The sequence below is a fragment of the Lissotriton vulgaris genome, chromosome 5 (assembly GCF_964263255.1).
Source record: "Lissotriton vulgaris chromosome 5, aLisVul1.2, whole genome shotgun sequence".
In the NCBI taxonomy this organism is placed as follows: Eukaryota; Metazoa; Chordata; class Amphibia; order Caudata; family Salamandridae; genus Lissotriton; species Lissotriton vulgaris.
The window spans coordinates 1,559,803,451-1,559,821,749 of record NC_141693.1 but is presented as its reverse complement, the minus strand read 5'-3'; the positions used below and the strand labels follow the sequence as shown (position 1 = coordinate 1,559,821,749).

Below are 18,299 nucleotides of genomic sequence, written 5' to 3'. Positions count from 1 at the left end.
GTGTGTGTTGTGTGTGTGGCGCTCTGTGTGTGTGTGTGGCGCTCTGTGTGTGTGTGTGGCGCTCTGTGTGTGTGTGTGTGGCGCTCTGTGTGTGTGTGTGGCACTCTGTGTGTGTGGCGCTCTGTGTGTGTGTGTGTGGTGCTGTGTGTGTATGTGTGTGGGTGTGGCGCTCTGTGTGTGCGGAGTTCAGTGTGTGTGTGGCGCTCTGTGTGTGTGTGTGTGTGGCGCTCTGTGTCTGTGTGGAGTTCAGTGTGTGTGTGTGGAGTTCAGTGTGTTGTCTGTGGCGTTCAGTGTGTGTGTGTGTGGCGTTCAGTGTGTGTGTGTGGCGTTCAGTGTGTGTGTGGCGTTCAGTGTGTGGCGTTTAGTGTGTGTGTGTGGCGTTTAGTGTGTGTGTGTGGCGTTTAGTGTGTGTGTGTGGCGTTTAGTGTGTGTGTGTGGCGTTTAGTGTGTGTGTGTGGCGTTTAGTGTGTGTGTGTGGCGTTTAGTGTGTGTGTGTGGCGTTCAGTGTGTGTGTGTGGCATTCAGTGTGTGTGTGTGTGTGTGTGGGGCGCTCCTTGTGTATGTGTGGCGCTCCTTGTGTGTGTGTGGCGCTCCTTGTGTGTGTTGTGTGTGGCGCTCCGTGTGTGTGTGGCGCTCCGTGTGTGTGTGGCGCTCTGTGTGTGTGTGTGGCGCTCTGTGTGTGTGTGTGGCGCTCTGTGTGTGTGTGTGGCGCTCTGTGTGTGTGTGTGGCGCTCTGTGTGTGTGTGTGGCGCTCTGTGTGTGTGTGTGGCGCTGTGTGTGTGTGTGTGGCGCTCTGTGTGTGTGTGTGTGTGTGTGGCGCTCTGTGTGTGTGTGTGTGTGTGTGTGGCGCTCTGTGTGTGTGTGTGTGTGTGTGGCGCTCTGTGTGTGTGTGGCGCTCTGTGTGTGTGTCTGTGGCGCGCTGTGTGTGTGTGGCGCTGTGTGTGTGTGTCTGTGGCGCTGTGTGTGTGTGTGTGGCGCTCTGTGTGTGTGTGGCGCTCTGTGTGTGTGGTGCTGTGTGTGTGTGTGTGGCGCTGTGTGTGTGTGTGTGTGTGTGTGTGGCGCACTGTGTGTGGCGCTCTTTGTGTGTGTGTGGTGCTCTGTGTGTCTCTGTGGCGTTCAGTGTGTGTGTGGAGTTCAGTGTGTCTCTGTGGCGTTCAGTGTGTGTGTGGAGTTCAGTGTGTGTGTGTGTGTGGCGTTCAGTGTGTGTGTGTGTGTGGCGTTCAGTGTGTGTGTGTGTGTGGCGTTCAGTGTGTGTGTGTGTGTGGCGTTCAGTGTGTGTGTGGCGTTCAGTGTGTGTGGCGTTCAGTGTGTGTGTGTGTGTGTGGCGTTCAGTGTCTGTGTGTGTGTGTGTGTGTGTGTGTGTGGCGTTCAGTGTCTGTGTGTGTGGCGTTCAGTGTCTGTGTGTGTGGCGTTCAGTGTCTGTGTGTGTGTGGTGTTCAGTGTCTGTGTCGGGCTCTGTGTGTGTGTGGGTGTAAATGCAATAGGTCTCGCATTTCAAAGAGATTAAGCTATTGGCATTGTAAATGACAATGCCATTTATTTATCAGTTTTCAAAACCAACACCAATTGATTTTGAAAATAGCTCTAACTTTTGCAAAGGCGAGACCGTTGCATTGTAAATGCTTGTTAAGTCTTTACTTCCGAAAACCTTGGTCTAAAGTTTTCTGATCAGTTTTCCTTTCTTCTGTTGTATTCTCCTTCTTGCCTCGATGCAGATATTGATGTGCCACGCGCCAGTCTGTACGATGATGAAAGCCTCCTGTCTTTGAGCACGTCCCAGGATGGATTTCCCAGTGCTATTAGTGAGCGATCTGCCACTGACTTGCTACAGGAAAGGCACCGGATCTCTGAGTGGCCTAAGGTAATTCTGGGGGTGGAGGAGAAGACACAAGAAGCATGTTGTTTTGCACTGCTAAATCCTTATGACTTGAGACTTACTAGTCCATACTTCTAAGACGGCACCCAAGTAAATGAAAGCATGGTGTTCACTAATAGGGCATGTTAATTAATATTCAAAAAAATATTACCATCTCTGCCTGGGGGAAGAATCTCTGGAAAATAGGAGGTAAAGAATTTTCAAATGTGTTTTAACATTAATGCTTGAAAAGATTACTCTTTTTAAAAAGTAGCTTAAAGAAACCACTATTCTTTAGGCCCTGTAGATCTTGCCTACACACTGCTTTTTCAGTTTGTTGTTGAAAGTAGAAATACTTACAGTGAGCTTTGAGTCAGATCCTTATCATTAGTTATGTTTCTTGTTAATCTCATTGCTTTCTTATTAGATACCTTTCCTTCCTCTTCTTGTGGTTGTCCTTTCCCTGGAATATGGCTTCTTTCCCATTCTTTGTATTTGACTACTAATATACAGGAACTTACTTTTCTTGTTGCTTTTCCATGAAGCAGTTGGGAGGACGGAAGGAGGTGGTAGAGACACACAGAGAAATGGAGGGCATGGGTGAGGGGGGTGGGGGTAATGGGGTTCAAAAGAGAAGCAGCACTCTCCTGCAGACTGCTGTTCCTTCCTTGCCTACAGTGTAGTTTTATAATAACCTTCCCCTGCCACGGAGGGTTCCGGTGCCTCAGCCTCTCCTCCACCACCACGACCTAGTTCTTAGGCTATAGAGCAGCTCTGCTGATCTGGTTCTGTGGCTCTACAACAGCTCTGCTGACCTGGTTCTCTGGCTCTAAAGCAGTTCTGCTGACATGGTTCTCTGGCTCTAGAGCAGCTCTGCTGACATGGTTCTCTGGCTCTAGAGCAGCTCTGCTGACTTGGTACTCTGGCTCTAAAGCAGCTCTGCTGACCTGATTCTATGGCTCTAAAGCAGCTCTGCTAACCTGGTTCTCTGGCTCTAGAGCAGCTCTGCTGACCTGGTACGCTGGCTCTAAAGCAACTCTGCTGACCTGGTTTTATGGCTCTAGAGCAGCTCTGCTGACCTGGTTCTCTGGCTCTAAAGCAGCTCTGCTGACCTGTTCTATGTCTCTAAAGCACCCCTGTCCACTCCTACAGTCATCCTGACAGAAGCATGTCCTTATCTAATCACTCTGCTGAAGCATAAGCACTTATAAACTTATCCTGCTGCCAACTACTAGCACTCTAGGACCCAGTCACTGTCTATCCACTTGCAGAACCACTCTGGCATTGAGACAAGCAGTGGTACAGTCAAATGTGCACAATGTATGTGGTCCCTTAACCCCTTGCAGACTACTGACTCAGTCCTGCAAAAGTCCAGGTAATAGTCATGCTTGTCTGGAATCACACTGTGAGTCTGTGTCCACTCCTACAATCATCCTGATATAAGCATGTCCTTATCTAATCACTCAGCTGAAACATGAGTGTTTATAAACGTATCCTGCTGTCAACTACTAGCACTCTAGGAACCCAGTCACGGTCTATGCACTTGCAAAATGATCAGGCATTGAGACAATACCTAAGCACTTATAATTTAACTGAGCTCTCTGTTTGCAGCACTATCATCATTCTAGTTACTAGTGATGTTCTTATAGAATGACCTAGGCACCAACACAAGTACACGTACAATATTCTGTGCACAATCCATACAAACCTCTAGGCAGATACATGCTATTGGTACACTCCACTAAATACTGAATAAGTACTCATGCAGCCTAGGATACCTATTGTCAGTCTCATGCAGTTCGTCAATCAGCCATCCAGCACTATGTTCTTATTGTATCACTCTGCCAATACCAAAGCACTTATGGGGCAGATTTACAAGCCCCCTGCGCCACCAGAATGTCACTTTTTGTAACGTAGTGATGGCGCTGGGGACTCCTCCATATATACAAGGAGAGGAAAAGCCACCCTGCGTGGCTTTTCCTCTCCTTGAAAATATGGCCCATTCAAACGCAGCACTTTGCGTTGAAAGGGCGCTCCATAGGTGTTGCTGTGTCTGTTCCCACACAACACCCATGGAATAACACATCTCAAGACTTGCGAGAAAGAGTAGATCTGGAGGTAAGTGTGAATGGTGCGCCACCCTAGAGGTGCTGTAGCGAGGCACAAAAAGGAGAAAGGTTTTCATTTCTTCTTGTTTTTTCCTCTTTCAACGCAAGTGCCTTTATTGATTGTTTTTGTGCAGGAAGTAGTCCCTTCCTGCACAAAAAAAGTTTGCTAGTTTGCCGCACTACTCCACACTTCTCACCGCAGCAGACTAGGAGCTGCTGGGGGATATAGGAAGTATTTCTCTGCGCAATACGCTAGGCGCCATCTTGGGGGGGGAATCTGAGTCGGCGGGCTGGTTCTTTGTGCACCACCTGCCCTTCGTGTATAAAAATTGGGTTAGGTCGCTCGCACACACACTTAGGGATTCCGGAGATGGAAAGACGGGAATCACAGTCTCAGAGATTTGAACTTTTTCTCTTTTTAAAATCTTACCGCACTGTTTGCTATTTTGCCGCACTACTCCACACTTCTCACCGCAGCGATTAGGAGCTGCTGGGGGATATAGGAAGGATTTCCCTGCGCAATACGCTAGGCTCCATCTCGGGGAATCCAGGGAATAATGTGGGAGCATTTGATCATACATTCTATAAAGAGGCTGTCTTCACTGAGGGTAATGCGGATAGGGCATTCGACCTTGTCACAGAGGGACGGGCTACCGGCATGGATTGTGTCCCCGCAGATCTATTTTTAATTAATAGAGGGCAATGGCGGACCTATATTTTATATGTGGCGAATGCCATAGCCCAAGGGATGGAAGTCCCTAAATCATGGAAAGGGGCTGAAATCGTGCCGGTCTATAAAAAAGGGGATAAGTCACTTGCAAGTAACTACAGGCCAATTAGTCTGATCGACTGTATGCAAAAAATCATGGGGCGGTTGGTTCTGGGCCGAATCCAGAACTGGATGGATAATGATAACATACTAAGTCACCTCCAGGCTGGTTTTCGCCCGAAAACAAGTACCATAGACCAGGTTTTACGCTTCATTATTTTATATTGGAGTACCGTGGTCTTGGGAAATGGCTCCCTGTACGCAGTCTTTGTAGATTTAAGGGCGGCTTTTGATTTGGTCCCACGCCACATATTGTGGGAAGTCCTAGCAGAGCAGGGGATGGCCCCGGAGTTGCTGAGTTTGGTCATCTGTCTGCATGAGGGCACGTTTGCTAGGGTCTGGTGGGGTTGCCGGGGAGAGGTTACAGAGCCATTCCCAGTGGAGCGGGGAGTGAGGCAGGGCTGCGTTATGGCGCCAACCTTGTTCTCGCTCTTTGTGAACTGGGTGGCGGATTACCTCTCCCTGGTCTCGACCGATGCCCCTGCAATGTCTGGTGAGCGGGTCCCGATCCTCATGTTTGCGGACGACACCCTCATCATTTCCAAAACATCTAGTGGGCTGCAGAATGCGCTGAAGCGCTTTGAAGACTTCTGCCTCAATAGGGGCCTAGAAATAAATACTGGAAAAACAAAATTCATGGTTCTTACTGACCGCAAGACGCAGGGGTCTGCCAGACCATTCAGAGGGAAGATTTATGTGAATGGGTCCCCGTTGGAGCGGGTGGACGCATTCACCTATCTGGGGGTTACCCTCCAGAGTAATCTGGGATGGTCAAGCCAATTGGACATTGCAGTACTTAAACATCGCCAGCAGGCAGGCACCCTTCTGAAAAAATTCTCCTCATCACTATCAAAGCCCATTAGCCCCCTAATGGAAGTTTACGGGCTGAAGGTGCTAAGCTCGGCCCTTTATGGAGCCGAACTTTGGGATTTGAGGATTTAAGAAAGTTGACGCTGGCAGAAAATGAATTTTTGCGCAAAGCGACCAGTGTTCCCATAAGCACCCCGTTAATTCCACTATGTGGGATCTCGGAAAAAAGGCGGTGCAAGATCAAGCATTTTTAAGGCCATTATTGTATTGGCGCCGCCTGTGGACTACGGAAGAACTACAGCATTACGCGTTGGGTCTGAGGGAGATAATGATTAAGGATTCTTGCCATAAAATTCACTGGCTGAAGACTATCTGGTCTCTACTCCTTAAAATGGGCATGAGGGAGCTATGGGATGACCCGGAAAATGCCTTATTTCCCTCTAAAAAAAATGTAAAAGAAAAGTATTGGGAGATGGTGATTACAGACATGAGGGTAAAGGGATTCTCCTCGCAATTAACAGAACGGTTCTTGGAAATTAAGGATCGACCAAAGCGGGAACTATACTGGGACATTATTGGGAAACAGTTGGACCGCAAGCTCTGTTTCCAACTTAGAGTAGGTTCCCTCCCAGTAAAGTCCTTCACAGCTAAATGGGCTGGGGAAAACGGTAATGACAGATGCCCTAAGTGTGGGGAAGAGCAAGAGTCAATAAGACATTTCCTATTCTTCTGCCCTTTGTATACTGTTCCTAGATCGTTGTGGATCAAGCCTGTATGCAAACTATTAGGTATACAAAGACACAGGGAGGCTTTAAGAATCTTATGTACAGACCCGACACCCCTAATTGCTTTGGCTGTGGCGAAATATTTTAAATGGGCTTGGGTAATCCGCAGAAAAAATAAAGCGGTAGGCATGTGACTTCTAAGTTGTTGATACACATAAATAGTGGGGGCTATTGATATGAGTTTTTTGTTTAATTCTCCTCTGGCCCAAATGTACCTCGTCAGATTGTTTTTAGGACTTATGAATTAATGCAAAATGATATTCGGCATTGGTCTATTGTAGTTTAATATCTTTTTAATATTTATTGTATATATTTTAATGGATTTTTTAAATCAAAACTGTGATTTTATGCACACTTTTATGACCTAAATCGTCGAATAAAGTTTATAAATTGAATTGTATAAAAATTGGGTTAGGTCTCGCACACACACTTAGGGATTCCTGAGGCGGAAAGACGGGAATCACAGTCTCAGAGATTTGAACTTTTTCTCTTTTTAAAATCTTACCGCACTGTTTGCTATTTTGCCGCACTACTCCACACTTCTCACCGTAGCGATTATGAGCTGCTGGGGGATATAGGAAGGATTTCCCTGCGCAATACGCTAGGCTCCATCTTGGGGGGAATCTGAGTCGGCGGGCTAGTTCTTTGTGCATCACCTGCCCTCAGTGTATAAAATGATTCCATCAGTTCGTACGCTCAGCGGGCGCGCCAAAGGCAAGCCCGTCTGCGCCAGACCGAGCCGGGAGGCAGGAAATGCTGCCCAACTTGCACCAGAGCCCCTGCCTGATGGTTTTCTCTCCTATACGGGAGAAGCATTGCTTGAGATAAGAACTATGGCTTTTAGTAGACAAGAAGTGATAAACACCTGTTCTGTAGTAGGGGATCTCTGTGTATAGTCATAATCTAGTGAATAGTCCCGCCCATGTGCGTGGACCCCGGCAATCAAAAATAATCTCTTAAGTTGTCAAAATAATGCAGAACTGCAAGACACTTAAGAGAGAATTTAAAGACAAATAATGCAGCCTATATCCACAGGCTACACTGTCCAGTACTTCAACTAGAAATTCCACCAAAAATCACCACACACAGCTCAGCCTGCTAGTTTCTACCATAGAGAAACCTGCCTCCCCCAGTCAAAGACTCAGGAATGATAGAGAGGAAGGTAGGGACAGACAAGCCCCATAGGCTGCCATTATGTGGCTTAAATAGGATACTGTGCCTTTAAGAGAACTTTCCAGACTTCTCCCAGTATCCCAGAATGCATAGCAGGTCCAACTTACTTTCAGTTCTTTTTTCCGGCTCCTGCTTACAGGACCCTGGCATTGAGCTCTCCCTTTTTCAAGGGTTTATTGAATTCGTTTTTGCACTTTTTGACTTTTAAAAGTGCTGTGATTACTGCTTGGTGTTCTCTTCTCACCCTTGTGCTGTTTTTTAGGCGTTTTGGGGCTCCGAAATGCCTGGCCTTTTTGTTAAGTGCCCAGCATGTGAGAGGAAGAAGGCCAAAAGCGACCCCCATGATGTCTGCATCGTGTGCCTTCCAGAAGATCATGGCCCTGAGGAGTGTGTGATCTGCCAGCAACTTTCTGCTAGGACACTCAGGGACAGATTGAAGATCAGGCTGGCTGGCCTGGAGGATAGGCGCCAACGTGCTGCAGGTGGGTCTGGGCAGCCTGGGAGGGATCCCTCTGCCTCTGCTGAGGCCCCTGGGGGGCTCCCCGGGGGCAGGAAGTCCAGCCAACGATCCCATTCTCCGTCGACGTCGAAGGCTTCGACGGCGGCGTCGAGAGGGATGACGACGGCGTGCTCCCCGTCTCCCCGGGGCTCCGGGTCGAGACGGCGTGACGACTCGACGGCGAAGGAGAAGCCGACGTCGAAGCCGCCGTCGACGTCATCGTCTTCGTCGACGTCGAGGTCTTCATACCGACGCCGAAGGCGCAGGGACGTGCATCGGCGCTCGCCGTCGAAGCGGCACCGACGCTCGCCGTCGAGGCGACACCGTCGGTCGTCGTCGAGGCGACACCGCCGATCGTCGTCGAGGCTCCTCGACGTCGGGAACATCAAGACGACGACGGCGATCGAGGGCGGACCGCCCGACGTCGAGAGGACGACGTGAGAGGTCGCGCATGAGGGGATCGACGTCGAGGAGTCGACGTTCGACGCCGAGGATGAGAGGGTCGACGTCGAGGGGACGACGTTCGACGCCGGAGTCCAGGAAGCGCCGTTCGACGCCGGAAAAGCGTCGTTCTGCGTCCAGCAGACAGCGGTCAGCGTCGAGGAGTAGGTCTCCCTCTCCCAAACGACGCAGAGGGGGCTCTAGCCCCAGGAGTCACGCCACTTCCAGTGGACGCAAGAGGAAGAGGTCGCCTGCGGATGGGGATGGATCTCCGCACCCGTCCCCTAAAGGTTCACCGGGCTCGGTGTACTCGGAAGTGTACACTCCATCTCGACCCGGGACTCCTGCTCCTCCACCCGTACCGAAGGAGGACCCTCCGCCCGTGCCACCACTTCCTACGGAGGATCCTGCTCGTCCTCCGGTCCCACCGCATGGGCCCGCCCCGCGGCCGGTGGTGCCTCCGCCGAGGTCCGCTTCACTGCCGTCACTGCCTGTTCCTCCCAAGGGGACCCCGAAACCGAAGCCCCGGGAGGATCCAAAGAGTCCCCGTGAGAAGCCACGGAAGACCCCTCCTCGCAAACCGAAGGAGCGCCCTAGAGCTGGCAGGTCTCGTTCTCGCTCTAGGCGCAGGTCTTCCACGAGGTCGAGACACCGCCATAGGAGGCGCGATCGTCTGGGACCAGGGACTATTCACCTACGCTGTCGGGGTCTCCGGACACCAGGGTGTCCCCGATAGATGACCTGGTGGCCTTTCAAGACGTCCTGCTGAGGGGCGCGGCGAAGCTAGGCATTACACTGACAGTGCCTACTCCGAAGACGTCCGTCATTTTCGAGACTCTGCATCAGAGGCACATGTCTCGTCCCCTCCTGCCCCTGGTGCCGGGCTTGGAAGAACCGGCTATGGCGCTGTTTCTCACCCCGGCGGTGACGAGAGCGGCCCCGTCCAGGCTACTGAAGAAATACCGGGCTCCCGACTCGGATCCGGCCTTCTTGAGAGCGGAGCCTCCGCCTGACTACGTCATCGTCACGGCGGCCCGCAAGCAGCACGCCACCACTCCGACCTCCACGGTCCCCCCGGACAAGGAGTCTAGGTGGATGGACTCGGCGGGGCGAAAGATCTGTGGGACTTCCGCGACATCCATGAAAGCGGCGAGTGCCACGGCTCTGTTGGGGCGTTACGACCGCGCCCTCTGGGACTCCCTCGAGCGCTTTGCGGAACATCTGCCTCGGGAGCAGCGTGAAGACTTCATGGAGGTCCTGAGTGAGGGGATGCTGGTGGCCAACCAGATAATCAGCGCGGCTGCGGACTCTTCCCTGTTGGCTGCTCATGGGTTCTGCCACGGGATCAACCAACGGCGCCACGCCTGGCTCCGGCTGACGTCCCTGAAACCGGACGCGCAGCAGAGGGTGGCCAATCTGCCGTTTTCCGGGGAGACCCTCTTCGGGAAACACGCATATGATGAAATGGCCCGCATGAAGGCGGAGGCCGAAACGCTGACGGCTGTGGGCCTGGAAAAGCCCAAGGAAACCAAGAAGCAGTACCGCCCTTTCCAACGGCGGTTCGGAGGACAAGGCCGAGGACGGGGACAGGCTTCGGGGCACTCGCAACAGCAGCAGCCGTTCCGTAAGCCGTTCCAGAAGCGGCAGAAGGGCAGAGGAGGCCAGCAGTCGGCTCCGGCGCCCAAGGGCCAGGCGGGGTCTAGTGTAGGAGAGTAGGGTCTGCAATCCTATGATCACCCAGATTTTTTTGCTTTTGTTCCACTGGTTTACGACTTTCTCTGGCTGTGGGCCTGCCAATCAGACCCACAGCCTGGCTGTTCTCTTTCTAAATTACCTCATGTACCCTAGGTGCATCTACCAATTGGTACTGGGCCACCTTATCAGACCCTGTAACTCAGGGCATAGGTGTACCCAGGGCTGCCAGGGGCTGCAGCACGTATTGTGCCACCCCTGGCTGGCCTCCTAAATTTGACACAACTGGCTGCATGACAGCTGGGGCAAAGTCGTGTAATCACCCTTTGCTGTAGGTGTAGTATACCTATACCTAACCCTAAAATGGACACACAGATTCCTATCAGTCACTCCTATGGCAGGCCTTGACAATCCTGAAGGCAGAGTGCTTGGAATCGTGTGAGATGGTGCTCTGGCATGAGCTGAGCCTGTCTGCAGCTTGCGGAATCAAGTCCTAATAGCTGTTCCATGATATCGCATACCATATACTCTTAAGTGCATTATAATCCTCGCGGTTAAATGCTATCTTTGGTATTGCTTTATCAAAACATGTCGAGTAAGGTGTCATACGAATTGGAATACTAACCCCTCGCCAATTCTGGCGACGGGGTTAGCATTCCACCCTTCTAGAGGGACACGACATGTATGTAACTGTGAACCCCGGTTAAAGTTAACTGAAGCCTCAGCTCCACAAAATGGATGCTGCCACCACAGACACGAGTCTGACCCCCTGCAGCTGGGAGTCCTTCCAGCGAGGGGAGCCTGGACAAAGGGTTTCCTGTCAGGGGCGGTGCTAGCACCATCCCAGACATGGTTTTGTGTATCCTGGGTAGGCAGGGCTTTACAGGAAGGTGACTGCTGAGTGGCACCCCGGTGCTCACTACGCATAGGCCGGTCTGAACCAGTTCCAGGGGCACACCAGCCCCTGGCCTGGGGAAGTCCGGCATGGCTGAGGGGTGTAACCACCCCCCACCTAGTCCCACCCATAGGCAGGACCTAGTCACCGGGTCAGCCCCCTTTTTTAGTATAAAGATGGGAGCGGGCCCCCTGTTAAAATTAGATCATCTTTGGAATCAAGATACCACTTTCTTCGAAAGGACTTCACGATTTCTTCTTCAAGATTCTCCCTTGTGGCTAAGGAGTAGTCACCCTGCATCCGCAGGCACCATCCTAAAGAACACTGCGGTCTGCTGCAAGTCCTTCATCACGAATCCGACGACCCAGCTCGACGAGACCCGGCTTCCCTGGCCCCTCTGACCTCTACTCACCTCTACAGCCCAGCTGAGAACCGTGAGTGCGACGAGACCTCAAGGGACCGACGATCGCCAAGACTGCACGACATCTTTACTGCAAGCCCACCGTGTCCTCCACTGGTGAGTGCTTTGGGGTCCGAGAAGCCCCGACCCTGCGCAGCTCCAGCACCCAAGATCAGCCCCCCTGCATCTCCACGATCTGCGTGGGGCCCTTCTGCTGTTTGCTGTGCACCGCGTTGTTTGGCTACTAGCCGGCTGGCTTGTGGCCCTCTGAACGACGCCCAACGACTTCACGACTGCTGGTCTGGTTGCTCCAGGCTGGCCTTTGCTTCCTTCTTCAAGAGAGGCACCCCGGACCCTCCTGGTCCACTCCAGACGCCATTTTAGGTCCACCGCGTGGGCTTGAATTTGCCAAGGCTTTGTTGCCCAATCCTGGGTCCAGCGACGCCGACAGCTTCTATCTTCGTGGGACAGCTCGATCCTCCATCCTGGTCGCCGACAACGCCTCCTGGTCCGTGAGATCTTCGAGTCAAGCGTCACCCACTCACCTAGTCGAGGTGGCTACCATCCGGTGCCCTCCTGGTGCCCACTGACTACTGGCTAGTAGTCTCGAACTTGGTCCCCTCTGCTTTCAGGTGTCATCTATCTTCAAGATCCAGGCTTGGATCCGACTGAACTTTCTTCACTGGTCACCGGCCAGCATCTTTTCTTCCGGCTCCTGGTCCGTCTACGAGGATTCCCGACGTCTTTTCAGACCTATGCAGCTGCAGCCCCTGGGCTAGGTAACTTCGGCATTTCGGTGCCCCAGCATAGCCTCACTATCCAAGGGTCAGAATCTACTTTCGTTTTCTCCCTACCAGGTCGGGTTCGCCCGAGAACACTAACTTTCTAATTCCTAGCTACCATAGACTTTTGTCCCGCATCTCGCGTGAGAGTGCACACACTGCACCCGAGTCCCCTAGGCCTCCTAGACATAATCTAACGATTCCCTAGTCAAGTCCTAGCGATTCCAAAAGCTATTAGTACTGTACTTACCTGCTAGGAATTTCGCATTCCACTTTCAGAGTATATGGTTTTCCGTGCCCCTCGGGCATTTGTATATACTGTGCTAACTTAAGTATTTTTGTAAGAGTTTTGGTTTGTGCTTAGTACCCTGTCCTCATAAAGAGTACAGGGCTGTTGTGATCTTTAAATAAATAACTGTTTATTTTCATAACACTTGTGTGGTGTCCTTTCACTTGGTATTCAAGGGGTATATGTGTGGTAAACAGCTGGCTTAACGCGCCCTCTCGAGTCTTTAGCCTTAGACTGCTCGTATCCACGCTACTAGGATAGCTGGTCTATAAGGTTGACTTACAACCAATCATCAATAAGGGTTGCTGGACTGATACATAGTGTTCACTAGAATAGTGAGCACTGCATATCAGGCCACCTTCTCACATTGGTGAGCAGCGGTTGGGATTTGAGCTTGCTGTTGTTTTACCACACGTATCCTAAGAATATCTTGTTGAAAGATCACATAAGTACTGTTAGGTACATATAACTAAAGCTTAGAATACTCTGAGTTCTACTGAACCAGCTGTTGTAGCTCCTCAAGGCTTAGCACACCTTGGCTACAACTCTAGCAAGGGACCAGTAGGTAAACACATAGTGTAGGTAGGTGCATCACTTACACCACACTAGAAACAGTATGTCGGACAAAGGAGGAAACACTGAGGTTCCCCTTGTGTCAGTTGACCCTCCACAGGTCATCCCTTCAAGATATACTGCGCTTAGCTTCCATGAGTTACGACAAGTGTGTACCTCTAGGAAGATTAAGCAGGGGTCTAACCCCACAACTGCCTTTCTGATTGGTCTCTTAGAGACTCATGATGCAAGGAGGGCTGGTAACCCAGACCCTTCTAATTCAGATGGCAACATGCCCTCCTTACAGGGTCCCTTTGATGCCCAGGACCATCCTCTTCAGGAAGCAGATGATGCTGATGATGAGGATGATGATTTGGTATCAGGGGATGAGGCAGAAAAGGAACAGGTAGAAGTCAGCAGACTAACCAGGTCCAACTTAAGCAGACATGAGATGGGCACTAGGGGACCCTTGGGGCCACTCTCAGGTCAGCTTAACATTGGGAATGGACGAGATAGATCTCTATCAAGAGGCTCTATCAGATCCCTTCATACCAATGGCTCTCAACGTTCCTCTCAAAGGGGAATGACATCTCCCCAGAGGAGAATGTATGAAGCTAAGGAAAAGGCAGCCAATCTGAGGATTGAAAGGGAAGAACTTGCCCTGGCCAAAGAGAGGCTTGCCTTTGCTAGAGAGCAACAATTGAGTGGGACAGTCCCCACTGGTGGCAGCATTGTACCTAGCAATAGGGAAAGGAGTTTTGATACAAAACACCTTGGTAAGATAGTGCCCCCCTTTAAACAAGGGGATGACATCCACAAATGGATTACTGCTTTGGAGAGGGCCTGCACTGTGCAAGGTGTTCCCCCAAGTCAGTGGGCAGCTATCTTGTGGCTCTCCTTTGAGGGTAAAGGAAGAGACAAGCTCCTCACCACAAGGGTGGAGGATGCTAATGATTACCAAGTCTTGAAAAATGCACTGGTTGATGGGTTTGGCCTAACCACTGAGCAGTACAGGGTGCTGTTCAGGGATACCCAGAAAACTCAGTCTCAAGATTGGGCTGACTTTGTAGATTGTGCCACTAAGGCTTTTGAGGGCTGGTTGCTGGGCAGTAAGGTTACTGATTATAAAGGATTGTACAATTTGATGATGAGAGAGCAAATTTTAAACAATTGTCAGAACCAGTTGTTGCATCAGCATCTTGTTGACTCAGATCTGACCTCTCCCCAAGAATTGGGAAAGAAGGCAGACAGATGGGTTAGAACAAGAGTTAAACAGAACCAGGGCCAGAATCAAGGTGGTCAGAAGAAAGCAGACCAGAAGGGTAAGGATTCGAAAGGGGAACAAAATGACCAGAAGTCTTCGACAGGTCCCCAACAACCCAAAGAGGGTGGGGGTCAGGCTCCCCAAAAGAAGAAAGAAGGCCAATCTAAAAGGTGGTGCCAATACTGTAAAAGTAAAACTCACTGGTTTAGTGAGTGCACCAAGAAAGGAGGAGGGCAGACTCCTGCCACTGCAGCCCCTAAGGCACCTGTGCCCCCTAGTACAGCCAGCAGTGGTAGTGCACCTCCCAAGGGTTTAGTAGGGTTAACCCTGGGTTCTGAGGGGAGTGACAACTTAGTTGGCACCCTCACTCAGGCTGTCCTTGTCAGTACAGGGGATATGGATATGTCCCCTGACATAAGTCCCAATACTTTGGGCAAATACAGACAGACACCTTTTATTAATGGAAAAATGGCTCAGGCCTATAGGGACACTTGTGCCAGTGTCACAATGGTGACACCTAGCTTTGTGGACCCTGGACAGATCATGCCAGGTACAGAATTCCTGGTGACCAATGCAAGCAATGTCACTACCAATCATAGTATGGCAATTGTAGCTTTCTCCTGGGGAGGGGTAACTGGCCAAAAGAAGGTTGTAGTTAGTTCAGACCTCCCAGTGGATTGTTTGTTGGGCAATGATTTGGAGTCATCACAATGGTCAAAAGTGGAGCAGAGGACTCATCTGGAAATGTTAGGTTTGCCAGCACATGTGTTTGCTGTGACTAGGTCACAGGCCAGAAGATGCCCCACTGAACAGGTGCTGGATCCTGGAACAATGGACCAGACACCTTCCAAGAAAAAGAGCAGTAGGGTTAAGGCTGTGCCTTCCCCCTTGCCCCAGGTTGTGGATCAAGTCTCAGAGGAGGCTGACCTGCAGGAATTGAGGGAAACTGAGCCTAGAGAGTTTGAACTTGATCAAGTTGAATTCTTGGGTTCAGGGGGACCCTCAAGGGAAGACCTGGGGAAGGACCAGTTAGGCTGCCCTTCTCTTGAACCCCTCAGACAGCAGGCTGCTGCTGAGGCTGCTGGGAACGCCACAGGTACCCACAAGGTATACTGGGAAGATGGACTCCTGTACACTGAGTCAAGAGACCCCAAGCCTGGCATGACCAGGAGGCTGGTTGTACCCTTGTCTCAGAGAGGTTTCCTACTTACCTTGGCCCATGAGATTCCCTTAGCAGGACACTTAGGCCAGACAAAGACTTGGGACAGGCTTGTCTCACACTTTCACTGGCCTCACATGAATGAGGATACCAAGGAGTTTTGTCGCTCCTGTGTCACTTGCCAAGCCAGTGGTAAGTCAGGTGGCACAACAAAGGCCCCCCTTATACCAATGCCTGTGGTGGGGGTGCCCTTTGAAAGAGTGGGGATTGACATTGTTGGTCCAATGGAACCCCAGACAGCATCAGGGCACAAGTTTATACTGGTGGTAGTGGATCATGCCACCAGGTATCCTGAAGCTATTCCACTTAGGACCACCACAGCCCCTGTGGTGGCAAGGGCCCTAGTTGGAGTGTTCTCCAGAGTGGGCTTCCCTAAGGAGGTTGTCTCTGACAGAGGTGCAAACTTCATGTCAAGCTATTTAACTGCTATGTGGAAGGAGTGTGGTGTCAATTACAAATTCACTACACCCTATCACCCACAATGCAATGGGCTTGTTGAAAGGTTCAACAGGACCCTAAAAGGGATGATTCATGGACTACCTGAAACACTCAGGCGTAGATGGGATGTCCTGATGCCCTGCCTTCTGTTTGCTTACAGAGAGGTCCCACAAAAGGGGGTTGGCTACAGCCCTTTTGAACTTTTGTATGGGCATCCTGTGAGAGGCCCCTTGTGTTTGGTGAAGGAAGGATGGGAGAGACCTCTCAAAAAGCCTGCAACCAACATAATGGACTATGTACTTGGTCTCCGCTCCAGGATGGCTGAGTATATGGAGAAGGCATCAGAAAACCTTAAGGCCAGTCAAGAACTTCAAAAAGCTTGGCATGACCAAAAGGCTGTCCTGACTGTTTATCAGCCTGGACAGAAGGTGTGGGTGCTGGAGCCAGTGGCCCCAGCAGCACTCAAAGACAAATGGTCTGGGCCCCACACAATCCTTGAGCAAAAGGGAGAGGTCACCTACCTGGTGGACCTTGGAACTCCCAGGAGTCCCCATAGGGTACTCCATGTCAACAGGCTCAAAGCATATGTCGACAGGAAGGACATGAGCTTGCTCATGGCCATAGATGAGGGACAGGAGGAAGAGAGTGACCCTCTCCCAGACCTGCTCACTCAGAATCCTGATGATGGGTCAGTAGATGGTGTTGTCTTTTGTGGCAGCCTCTCTGAACATCAGCAGAAAGACTGTAAACAGGTTCTTCAGTCTTTCAGACGTATGTTCTCTCTGACACCCAGTCAGACCAATTGGTGCACCCATGAGGTTGACACTGGTGACAGCCTGCCAGTCAAGAGTAAAATCTACAGGCAGCCTGATCATGTTAGAGACTGCATAAAAACTGAAGTGCAGAAAATGTTGGAATTGGGAGTCATTGAACCCTCAGATAGCCCTTGGGCTAGTCCAGTAGTTCTAGTGCCAAAGCCTCACACCCAAGATGGTAAGAGAGAGATGAGGTTTTGCGTAGACTACAGGGGTCTCAATGCAGTCACTAAGACTGATGCCCATCCAATACCAAGGGCAGATGAACTTATAGATAGATTGGCTTCTGCCAACTACTTAAGTACATTTGACTTAACAGCTGGGTATTGGCAAATCAGGTTAGCTGAGGATGCCAAGCCCAAAACAGCATTTTCAACCCCTGGTGGGCATTATCAATTTGTGGTAATGCCCTTTGGTCTGAAAAATGCACCTGCCACCTTCCAAAGGTTGGTGAATCAAGTCCTTACTGGGCTGGATGACTTCTGTGCAGCATATCTAGATGATATTGCTGTCTTTAGCTCCACCTGGGAGGATCACCTGGTCCACCTGAGGAAAGTGTTAGAGGCTCTGCAAGCAGCAGGCCTCACTATCAAGGCCACCAAGTGCCAGATAGGGCAGACACAGGTTGTATACCTGGGCCACCTTGTAGGTGGAGGCCAGGTTCAGCCACTGGAGAGCAAAATACAGTCAATCAGGGACTGGGCTCCTCCAACCACCCAGACTCAGGTTCGAGCTTTCTTGGGCCTGACTGGATACTACAGAAAATTTGTCAGGAACTATGGTTCCATTGTGACACCATTAAATGAACTGACAAGTAAAAAAATGCCAAAAAAGGTTCAGTGGACAGCAGGCTGTCAAAAAGCATTCGATGACCTAAAGCAGGCCATGTGCACAGCACCTATCCTTAAGAGTCCAGACTACTCCAAACCATTCATTGTCCAAACAGATGCTTCTGAGTTGGGTGTGGGAGCTGTTCTTTCTCAACTGAATTTTGATGGTCAGGATCAGCCCATTGCTTTTATAAGCAGAAGGCTGACCCCCAGAGAGAAGAATTGGTCAGCTATTGAGAGGGAGGCCTTTGCTGTGGTTTGGGCCCTGAAGAAGCTGAGGCCATACTTGTTTGGCACTCACTTCAAGATTCAGACCGACCATAAGCCCCTCTTGTGGCTAAATCAGATGAAGGGTGAAAACCCCAAACTGCTTAGGTGGTCCATTTCCCTACAGGGGATGGACTTTACAGTGGAACATAGACCTGGTACTGATCATGGCAATGCCGATGGGCTCTCCAGATATTTCCACTTAGAACAAGAAGACTCACCTGGTCAAGGTTAGCTTATTGTCCCAAAGTTTGGGGGGGGGTCATGTAGGAGAGTAGGGTCTGCAATCCTATGATCACCCAGATTTTTTTGCTTTTGTTCCACTGGTTTACGACTTTCTCTGGCTGTGGGCCTGC

General features: G+C 50.7%; 1 protein-coding gene across 1 annotated transcript in view; it reads left to right on the top strand.

The window, feature by feature from the left end:
- CHD8 (chromodomain helicase DNA binding protein 8) overlaps positions 1-18,299 on the top strand; it is a 911,220-nt gene that overhangs the window by 704,418 nt on the left and 188,503 nt on the right. The window contains exon 26 of the mRNA XM_086919771.1: positions 1,716-1,861. Within this exon, the coding sequence (XP_086775897.1) occupies positions 1,716-1,861 (146 nt within the window). The remainder of the gene's footprint in view (positions 1-1,715; positions 1,862-18,299) is intronic.